Below are 11,324 nucleotides of genomic sequence, written 5' to 3' on the forward strand. Positions count from 1 at the left end.
GCCCATAGAAATTTGGGCAATCCGGCATGTATCCTCATGCTTCTGGCACGTTCATTCAGAGTTCTATTCATGCGCTCTGCTACGCCATTCTGCTGCGGTGTTATGGGAACTGTTGTCTCCATCTTGATCCCATTGTTTGCGCAGAAATCTCTGAATCTACTGTCTCTGTATTCTCCTCCATTGTCAGACCTCAACCGCTTGACTTTCAAACCAGTCTCATTTTCCACCATGGCCTTCCATTTTCTGAAGGTATCAAAGACTTCTGATTTCTTCTTCAGAAAATAAACCCACACCTTCCTTGTTGAATCATCGATGAAGGTGACATAATATAGTGAGCCCGCAAGAGATGGAACTGGGGATGGTCCCCATACATCAGTATGAACCAACTCTAACCTTTCTGCCTTGGGTGTCTTGCCAATATTTGCAAAACTGACTTTCTTTTGTTTGCCAAAGATGCAATCCTCGCATAGTCCGACATCTACATTCTTTAGATCCGGCAGCTTCCCTTTTGACAGAAGTATCTTCATTCATTTCTCGCTCATATGGCCAAGCCTTTGGTGCCATAGGTTTGATTTTCCATCAGCATCTGCTACTGCAATGATATTCTCTAAATTTGAGGTTACATAGAGAGTACCAGTCTTCTTACCACGAGCAATGACGAGTGCTCCTTTGGTAATCTTCCATTCACAGCCTGAAAAGGTTGTGCTATATCCTTCTTCATCAAGCTGTCCAACAGAAATCAGATTTCTTTTGAGGCCAGGAATATATCTCACTCCTGTCAGCTTCCAGGTGGTCTGGTTTGGCAACTTTAGTCGGATGTCTCCTTTTCCGACGATCTTTAAGGTTTTATCATCAGCAAGATGAACCTTCCCAAAATCACCACTGACATAGTTCTCCATGATTTCTTGGTATGGGGTGGAGTGGAAAGATGCCCCTGAATCCAAGATCCATGATTCAATCGGACTGTTGACGCTTAGAATCATGGCATCACCTGTCTCCTCTGTCACGTTGGCAGATTCCTGTGCACCGGTATCTTTCTTCAGTACTCGGCAATCTCTTTTGAAGTGACCCTTCTTGCCGCAATTATAACAGGTAAAATCTTTATTTCCTGTTCTTGATTTGCCCCTTCTGGATTTTGATCTGCCACGATTTGAATTTCTTTCTGAATTTCTCCCTCTAGACTCGGTGTGCAAGGCTGAGGAGGTTGATGCTTCACCCGATTCTCTTCGTCGAATTTCTTCACTCAATACCAGATCCCGAACATCGTCGAATTTTAATTTGCTGTTTCCCGACGAACTGCTGACTGCTGTAACAGTAGCATTCCAACTGTCTGGTAGAGATGATAAGAGAATTAAAGCTCGAACTTCATCATCGAACTCAATTTCCATTGAACTCAACTGGGTTGTGATTGTGTTAAGTTCATTTAGGTGTTGTGCCACCGATGCCCCTTCCGCCATCCGCAAATTGAATAATCGCCTCATCAAATGAACTTTGTTTGAGGCCGATGGCTTCTCATACATACTGGAGAGAGCCGCCATAAGACCCGCCGTGGTCTTTTCCTTTACTATGTTGAAAGCAACATTGCGGGATAACGTCAGTCGGATAACTCCGAGGGCTTGTCGGTCGAGAAGAGCCCAGTCTTCATTCTTCATGCCCTCTGGTTGCTTTCCTAAGAGAGGTTGATAAAGATTTTTCTGGTACAGAAAATCTTCAATCTGCATCTTCCAAAAGCCAAAGTCCGCACCATCGAACTTTTCAATTTTCACCTTCCCTTCATCTACAGCCATCGCTTCCACTCGAATCTGGCTTCTTTTGGATCGTTTCTGACAATTCTTGCGAACCACCGTGTATTAGAACACCACTGTCGACAAACTCGTATCGCCGACCGAAATTTCACTATTCACAAAATTCACTATTCACGTGAATAGTAATGAATAGTAACCTCGCAGAAAAATTGACAAAATTCACAACCAAAAGCTCTGATACCAGTTGTTAGGAAAATAAACCGAGTACAAGTAATTTCCCTATAACCAGATTAGTGAGAATGCGAAATAAAAGCGGAAAAATAATACCCGAAAATTGATAACGGAGTTCAGCCAATTGTGCTTACGTCTCCGGGCTGCTGCAGATCTTTTACTAAGAGAGAAAATTTACAGGTGTTTACAAAACACTCACTACTCACAAGAAAGCTCTCTAGTATAGGAAGAAAGAAATGTTTTGGGATGATTTTGAAGCTAAATGGGTAAGGGTATTTATAGTATAAACTTAGGGACTAATCTTTGAAAATACCCTAAAGTGCAATGACTAAAGTGAATTTACCCATTCCTATTTTCAACAAACATCTACCAAAATTTTACCAAACTTTGAAAAACATTTTTCAAAGAAACATTTACCAAACTTTGAAAAAAACATTTTCCAAAGTTGGTTGCCAAACTTTGAAACTTTTAACACGAAAGGTCACTTTAGGGTCGTTTCTCCGTCATCTACGTCGTTATGGCCGTCGAGGAAACTCAACGGCTCTCTGCAAAGGAGAAGAGAGGGGAGAACTTTTAGATCTTTTAGAGAGAGAACAAATTACCACAAAAATAGAAAATTTTGGTGTTATATCAAAGCTAGGTACCCGTGTTTTGGAATTTGTGTAATTTCTACGAGAAGGGCTTTGTAGTTTGTAAAGGTTCCACTTAGGCCATCTATTGAAGAAAGATTTATTCATATTTTGAGCATGTTGTTCTCCAAATATTTCATTTTAGTCCTTTTATTTTTTTTACTGTTTTATGATATTTCAAATTTAACACTTGATTTAACATTGCTTTTCCTTAGTCTAGCATGCCTTAAAATTTTGTTTCAGTTTTAGTGATTATAATATATAATTTCGTCATATTATGTTAAGACCTTTGTTTTGTTTCACATCATCCCCTTCGGTTGTTGTATATTCCATTTAGCCATATGATTATTTTTGAAGGAATGTGTATTGCTCGGGAGATGAATTTGCGAAATATTATTGTTGAAACGGATAACAAATAGGTTATCGCTACGATCAAAGGTAATCCCGACTCAAGAGAGGACTATCTCTTGCTCACTCATATTGTTGCACTCTTCATTGAAAATGATTGTTATCCTTTTGTTATATTCCTCGCGAGTGTAATCGTGTGGCCAATGGCATGGCTATAATGGCATGGAATTTCCCTTTGGGAGCTCAGAGATATAATGCTCCTCCAGGTGTTATAGCTGAGCTTTTATATGTTGAAATTGGGCTGCAAAACTCTCCGATTATGAACAAGGAGGAAGGTTCTGCACTGTAACACCCTCAGATCGATATAGGTGACCTGATCCATTCCCATGTGTCACATTAGGGCCACCGAAGAGACCTACCGTAAAAATCCTAGAAAAGTTAAAATTTATGTTAAAGCACGTAATACAGTAAAACAATTTATATATTAAAAATAGAATTTAACAATATTAAAAAATGAAACAGATTTCAGACTCAGATATAAAAACATAATACAACCTACATGCCCCCTAATCACATGCACCGTACTTCGCAAGCAACGCCGATGAAACTCTTTTACTGATGTCGATAGCTGCACTAGTTTGATTCTTTCAACCTGAAATGATGAGTAAAAGAGTGAGCTTTGGGAAACTCAGTAATACAGAACTACCAAGTGATACTAAAGTACATGCAGATAAAATGAACATCATAAGTTTTCCTTATCGACTCAACAGTCTACAGATTTTCGTAATGAGGTGAGGTTTCACTAATATTTCATCGAGTAAAAACCATGAAGATTTCAGTTCATAGGAAACATTCATAGTATCAAGTTTTCAAGAGATCAAATAGGATGTCTAGTGTGTTCCAATCAAAACCAATGAAGGAGCCATAGTAGAACCCTCCAACCGAACACCTTTATGCAGTTCCCAAGAACTGCATCCATAAGGTCTTACCCTAAGCACACAGCAAATGAGCCATCCTAAAGGAATGCCTTGGAGCCTATGGACCTACCCAAGGGTCACCTTAGGTCTGTAAGGATTTATCAGCTTGAACAGAGTTGAACCTCCATACTCCATAATCCTACCCATACAGTATCCAATAGAAATCAGATTAAACAATAAACATAACTACATGGAAACTATAAAAGAAAGTTAAGTTCTTACCATTCTTGGAGGACTAACTTGGTGATTTCCTCCTTTTTCCCATTTCATATTTTCTTCTCCAACAGAATACTCGTCAATTCATTTATAGGGGATCATCGGCCGATCACCGATGACCACTGCGTAGAGGCACGATGAGGAGCTGATTTCAAAGGCACTAGTGATGGGAGCCACGACCGTCCAGCTGGTGACAAATCGGTGATAAAAATGAGAAAGAGGCCTTGAATTCCAATGAACTTTTGAGACCTCTTCCACGGCTAACGATAACACTTCATGATGAGAGGAAGGTTGGGCTTGGGTCGCAAAACGATGATGATCTAACTGATAAAGACGGTGTGCACCACAACTGACCGGAGACAAACATTTTATTTTATTTATTTTTCATTATTCTCACTAAAAAGGAGGGGCAATCTCAAGCTTGGGTCCTTGAACTTTCAAAAATTTCAAAAATTTCCATAAAATTTTGAGAATCATACAATTTGGTCTCTAAAAAATATTTGCCCCAACTTCAGGGTGTGACACGCACAAAGGCTGCTGTTAGTTTTCTGTTGATGCATTTTTCTATCCTTTTATTAAAAAGAAAGAAAGAAAAGAAAACATGATATTGAATTTTCAATAATATATAACAATCATGTGAGTTCACAACATAATGCTAAATGTGTTTCTAATTGTGTAAATATTTAAACATGTATGCATTATTGAGTGTTCTGGAGCAACTTCAAAGACTGGAGGCTTTCAAAGTTTCAAACCATTTTGAGTAAAAATGGACATTCAATTGCATATTGAAAATATACGACCATTTTGTAAAGTATGCAAATTTGTTCACAATTAAAACGAATCGATTTTGGATATCTCATTTTTAAATAATCAACAAGGGGATATGGATATCCCATATCCCACATCAGCAAGAAAATTAATAAGAGGTTGTGAATATCCCATATCCCACATAAGGAAATGAATTAGTAAGAGGCTATGGATATCATTTATAAAAGGCATTTGTATGTGTTTGTCGGTCACCGAAATTGAATATTTCCTTTTTTCATTTGTAAATTTAATTTATTCATGTTATTTCTTTATTTATGTATTTTTATTTAGCTCTAATTAATGTTTCTGGTATTTTTATTTAGCTATGATTAATGTTTATGGTATTTTCATTTATTTGCTTATTTATTGTATTTTTATTTATCTAATTATGTTATTGCTTATTTATTATTTTCATGTAGGAATTTATCAACTTAAGGAGAAATTGGATTCTGAAAAGAGAGATTTACATTTGGTGCATCAAAAGTTTAAAGAAATATTTAAGTGATTTATATATATATTATTTTCTTATCAAAACAAATATCTAAATTATTATTTCGTACTAATTTTAAGTCCATATGTTAAGATATATTGATAACATATGTTTGTTAATAAAATATTTAATATATAAAAATATTATTAATGAGTTATCATAAAGTATTTTTATATTTTATTATAGTTTAAGTTGATATATTTTAAATATTATAGTATTAATAAGTGTAAATATAATTTAAATATTATAGTGTATATTGTCTCATGCGGCACTTAGACACTTTCTTTTTAGTGATTGTGTCATCCGAAAACTTTCAAAGATGCATTTGATAGAAGCTACGCAAAGAGGAAAATAAGGCAAATAAATATGTTTTATTACTTTTGGAGAATGTTTTACAAAATTTGCTTCAATAGATGGATGAATGTCTTTAGCAAATGGCCAAAATTCTTTTATATAGCCTTTCACCTTCTCAATGGACGATGGATATTAAGTTGACCCTACAGTCTAAATTGTATATCTAGAACTTTCTATATGAATGTAGTATAATTTAGGCCTAAAAAATTCTCTATAAACTTTTAAAATCTTCCACGAGTCTTCTTATTATTTTAAAATCTTTTTCATAGTTCTATGTCTTTTTATGATGTTCCAACATCTTCTATAATATTCTAGAACACTAGCGGAGGAGAATTTACATAATCTAGAATTAAGTTACGATTCAAATCTTAACTACTACTATGCTATTCGCACGATTTAGATTTACCAAATTAGCATATCCAATTTTTTTAACTTTATTATCCAAAATTCCCCACGGATCTGATCAACTATACGAGAACATATGATGCTATAAAATAGTAATTTTGTATTAATATTAATTAATTTTACAAATTAAAGTTTATAATGTGAATCACTTTGATCCATACATATCAAATTGTTACGGACTGTTTAACATATAATTCAATTTTTGAACAAATAAATTACAAGTTTCTTATATATATATATATATATATATATAGTACATATGATTGTAATATAACATTTTAAATAAAAAACGCAGATACAATATGCACAAATTTCAAATGAAATTTTTCATGACGAAATTTATATTCTAAAACTGCTTTTAACTATTAGTTTAAGTTGGTTCATCTTTCCATTTGCTTTTAACTAGTAGTTTAAATTTGTCATAGTTGTGAATGTAATATATAACATTTTAAATAAAAAACGCATATGCAATATGTACAAATTTCAAATGAAATTTTCCATGATGAAATTTATATTCTAAAATTGCTTTCATCTATTACTTTAAATTGGTTCATCTTTCCATTTGCTTTTAGTTAGTAGTTTAAATTTGTCATAGTTGTATTCATAATGTATTTCATGTCTCGATATTTATCGGTATCAACCGAATCTTTTTCACGTTATTCTATAAGAGTTATTAAGATGCGTAATGATATGTCGTATGAGGAAGAGTCATCGAGGATCTTAGTTTAAGAGTTTAAAAAACTCCAGAACAAGAAGATATTTTTGGTAAATAACGAAAAACTTAAACTACTGATCTAAGCTAAGGTGACATCCTCATGCAAGAGGGGAATAATTGTTTCAGGTAGTCTCCAGAGGACTGTTGTTTCCACTTCGTTGAAGCTAAGCTAAGCTAAAGTGGGTATCCTATTCTTTATCGGCTTGCAAAGGGAAGAAAGTAGAGTTTTACACGAGACTATTCGATCAGGAAAGGATGCATGATATAAAATTTTAAGGGTGAAATCATCAACAAAAAATAAATAAATAACGTAAATCATATGAAATTCTCATCTCATGGGACGGATTTGAATGATCCAATCGCGCTATAGCATCCCTAACAATGCACGCAACACAGTTATAAATTATCAAGCCAATATGAATATTCGAAGCGAGAGAGTCTTGTAGTTATTGGTTGATGTTTCAAACCGTTGAATATTGAAGAACCAAAGCGTTATAAATTGGAGATTGTGCCACTTATAAATACACCACTGGAAAGTCATGTCCCTTAGAAAATCTCAAACGGGCTTTAGCCATTCCGCATCTCTATATAAAGCATAATCTCTTCCTAAATTTTCAAGGCAGACTCTTCATGGAAAGTCATATGGCTACCACCACCAGCCGCAGTCCCAACACTGTTAGTTTGAAGCTCATGATAGACCCAAAATCAAACAGGCTTTTGTTTGCAGAAGCAGGCAAAGATTTCGTTGATTTTCTCTTCTACATCATGTCATTACCCATCGGCACCGTGGTAAGGCTACTCGGTAAACAAGCAACGGTGGGGTGCATCGGAAACATTTACAGCAGCATCGAAAATTTGGGCGATTCCCACTTTCTGTCAGCACCCAAGAAGGATATGCTCTTGAAGCCAATGTTGACAAATTATGCTGCTAATGTAGCTTTCTTGCTGCCAAGCATACAATCCTCAACACACACCAACCTATACAAGTGTGGCAGCCGCCGTTGCATGAGTGTGACCATTAAATGTTTTTCCTGTTGTCCGGAACGTTTTAGTAATAACAGTACTCATGGTAGTATGTGCCAAAAACTAACGTTTGTGAACCTGACAAACGGAGCTCTGTACTCAGGTGGTGATGCCGATGGAGGTTTTGTTAAGGGAGGAGTAGTTTACATGATAATGGATGATCTGACAGTCACGTCTATGTCTGGTACAACGATTATCACTTTGCTCAATGAGTTCAACGTTAAGGATGTGAGTGATCTTGAAGAGAAAGTCATTGCTGTAGGAGTTAACGAGGTAAATTAATACTTAATTGTCTCACTGTATACTTATATGACATTGGCTTGATTGAACGTTGTTTTGTTTGTGCAATAGGGAGTGGAATTGCTTAGGGCATCGATGCAGACCAAGACTGCGCTTTCTTCTGTTTTCCTTGTGAAGAAGGAATCATCTGTGAAGTCTGAACCACTTCATTGAAGTCTTAGAAGCTGAACTTGTTTGTTTTACAAATTTAAACCTTGAAATCATAGTATCATATTGTGAAATGGTTCTTTTTGTTCTTGCAATTATTATAATTTGATTGTTATGTAGTTGAAGATTTTGTTCTAGCTATTGTTGATGGTACTATCAATCGCAGGTTCTAGTTATTGACAGAATTTGTTTATGCTACTTTTATATTATCCTAAAAAAGTAACAAAAATCTAAATCGCATCTTAATTATAATGAGAAGTTAAAACAACATTCAATGTTAATTTCCACCAATACCTCATTCCCATTCTTATTTTGCTCAAAAAATTAAAAACAATTAGGGTAAATTACATGATTGGTCACTAAAGTATTAATAAGTTTTGTTTTTCTCACTAAACTTTCAAAACTTACAAATTGATTATTAATGTTATTGATTTGTAACAAAATGATCACTTTACGTTAACAGTTGCTAGTGATGGAAAGTTTTGCTGGAATGCTAACCACTTACATAAAGACTGGTCACTAATGGTCAAACTAAAACCCATTCTTCGTCATCCTTGCTCGCGTTAGTGAGGGTATCCGAGATCTTGATTTATTCAATCAAACTTTTCTTTGTAAGGAAGGGTGACATCTCCTACGTAATTCTTCGTTACTGGTGTCTCGTGTGGTTCGTGCCAAGTACTATCCAGATGCCAATTTTCTTACCTCTTGCTTGGGAACAGTCCCATCCTCTTCTTGGCACAACATTTTGGGGACAAGATTTGGGCTCCAAGCATAAATTGACGATGACACTACTATTTCAGTCTTTTCTGAATATTTGGTGTCACATTATTTACCACTTGAGTTGTTACAGACTTGTTTGGATCCTGAGCCGGATAACATTTGTGCCCGGACTCATTGATTCTTATATATATTCATGGCGTACAGGTTTGGTCCATGCCTTGTTCTCGCATCACATTGCACATACCATTCTTTCCATCCCCTTACACACGGCTGCTGCTCTGTATCACAATGTGTGGCGTCTGAAAAATCATCATTATTTCACGTTTCCAAGTGCCTACAAAATTTTGTTGCAAGTTAATTAATTTTCTTTAACTCATCAAGTGACCTTAATGGTAAAAGAAAATGTTATTTTCTTGAGAGGTCATGTATTCGAGCAAGTGGGTCCATAGAGTGTGTGTGCGTATTAATTGGTTAAATTTTTTTTAAACAAATACTATGTTCTAATCACCTAGACTATTAAAAAAACTTTTTTTATTCAAGCCAATATGAACATTAGAAGTGAGTCTTGCAGTTACTAGGTGATGTTTCAAAACGTTGAATATTGAAGAACCAAAGCGTTCTAAATTGGAGATTGTGCCACCTATATAAATACAACATTGGAAACTCATGTCCCTTGAATATCTCATACGGGCTTTAGCCATTCCACTTCTCTATGGCCCTTGGTTACTGCAAAACTCTGCTCCATATAAAGCGTAGTCTCTTCCCAAATTGTCAAGGCAGTCTCTCTATGGAAATTCTTATGGCTAGCACCAGTCCCAGTGCCGCCACTGTTAGCCTGAAGCTGATGATAGACCCAAAATCCAACAGGCTTTTGTTTGCGGAAGCAGGCAAAGATTTCGTTGATTTTCTCTTCTACATCATGTCATTACCTGTCGGCACTGTGACAAGGCTACTCGGTAAACAAGCAACGGTGGGGTGCATCGGAAACATTTACGGCAGCATCGAAAATTTGGACGATTCCTACTTTCTGTCAGCCCCAGAAAAGGATATGCTTTTGAGGCCAATGTTGACAAACTATGCTGCAAATGTAGCCTTCTTGCTGCCAAGCATGCAATCCTCAACACACACGAATCTCTACAAGTGTGCCAGCCGCCGTTGCATGAATGTGACATTTGAATATAATTCCCGCTGTCTTTCCAACAGTACTCATGGTAGTATGTACCAAAAACTAACGTTTGTGAACCCGACAAACGGAGTTCCGTACTCAGGTGGCGATGCCGATGGAGGTTTTGTCAAGGGAGGAGTAGCTTACATGATAATGGATGATCTGACAGTCACGTCTGTGTCTGGTACAACGATTATCACTTTGCTCAAAGAGTTCAACGTTAAGGATGTGAGTGATCTTGAAGAGAAAGTCATTGCTGTAGGAGTTAACGAGGTAAAATAATACTTAATTGTCTCACTGTATACTTATATGACATTGGCTTGATTGAACGTTGTTTTGTTTGTGCAATAGGGAGTGGAATTGCTTAAGGCATCGATGCAGACCAAGACTGTGCTTTCTTCTGTTTTCCTTGTGAAGAAGGAATCATCTGTGAAGTCTGAACCACTTCATTGAAGTCTTAGAAGCTGAACTTGTTTGTTTTATAAATTTAAACCTTGAAATCATAGTAGCATATTGTGAAATGGTTCTTTTTGTTCTTGCAATTATTATAATTTGATTGTTGTATGTAGTTGAAGATTTTGTTCTAGCTATTGTTGATGGTACTATCAATCGCAGGTTCTAGTTCTTGAAAGAATTTGTTTATGTTAATTTTATATTATCCTAAAAAAGTAACAAAAATCTAAATCACATCTTATAATGAGAGGTTAAAACAACATTCAATGTTAATTTCCACCGATACCTCATTCCCAATGAAAAGAAAAAAATTTCATAAATTTACAATAATTTAAATATAGGACAAAGTTCATCATTTAGTTTTCTTCCCATTCTTATTTTGCTCAAAAACTTAAAAACAATTAAGGGTAAATTATATGAATGGTCACTAAAGTTTTAATAATCAAAAGTTACAAATTGATTATTAATGTTATTGATTTGTAACAAAATGGTCACTTGACGTTAACAACTAATAGTGATGGAAAGTTGTGCTGGAATGCTAACCGCTTACATAAAGACTGGTCACTAATGATCAAACTAAAACCCATTCTTCGTCATCC

General features: G+C 35.6%; 2 protein-coding genes across 2 annotated transcripts; both read left to right on the plus strand.

Moving 5' to 3' along the window:
* Positions 1-7,554: 7,554 nt before the first annotated feature.
* Positions 7,555-8,393, plus strand: LOC120174689. The gene is made up of 2 exons (XM_039181458.1): positions 7,555-8,213; positions 8,292-8,393. The coding sequence occupies exons 1-2, from the start codon at positions 7,560-7,562 to the stop codon at positions 8,391-8,393; spliced, it is 756 nt and encodes a 251-aa protein (XP_039037389.1). The 5' UTR covers positions 7,555-7,559.
* A 1,426-nt stretch (positions 8,394-9,819) lies between these two features.
* LOC120174690 lies at positions 9,820-10,725 on the plus strand. The gene is made up of 2 exons (XM_039181459.1): positions 9,820-10,545; positions 10,624-10,725. The coding sequence occupies exons 1-2, from the start codon at positions 9,820-9,822 to the stop codon at positions 10,723-10,725; spliced, it is 828 nt and encodes a 275-aa protein (XP_039037390.1).
* The last annotated feature ends 599 nt before the right edge of the window (positions 10,726-11,324 follow it).

This window comes from Hibiscus syriacus, unplaced genomic scaffold, assembly GCF_006381635.1.
Source record: "Hibiscus syriacus cultivar Baekdansim isolate YM2019G1 unplaced genomic scaffold, ASM638163v2 tig00112114_pilon, whole genome shotgun sequence".
Lineage (NCBI taxonomy): Eukaryota > Viridiplantae > Streptophyta > Magnoliopsida > Malvales > Malvaceae > Hibiscus > Hibiscus syriacus.

Excerpts from the sequence above, each read along its gene's own strand:
- LOC120174690 (XM_039181459.1), top strand. The coding sequence starts at position 9,820 with ATGGCCCTTGGTTACTGCAAAACTCTGCTCCATATAAAGCGTAGTCTC. Across the intron at positions 10,546-10,623 it reads TTGCTGTAGGAGTTAACGAG|GGAGTGGAATTGCTTAAGGC; the intron begins GTAAAATAATAC and ends TTTGTGCAATAG.
- LOC120174689 (XM_039181458.1), top strand. The coding sequence starts at position 7,560 with ATGGCTACCACCACCAGCCGCAGTCCCAACACTGTTAGTTTGAAGCTC. Across the intron at positions 8,214-8,291 it reads TTGCTGTAGGAGTTAACGAG|GGAGTGGAATTGCTTAGGGC; the intron begins GTAAATTAATAC and ends TTTGTGCAATAG.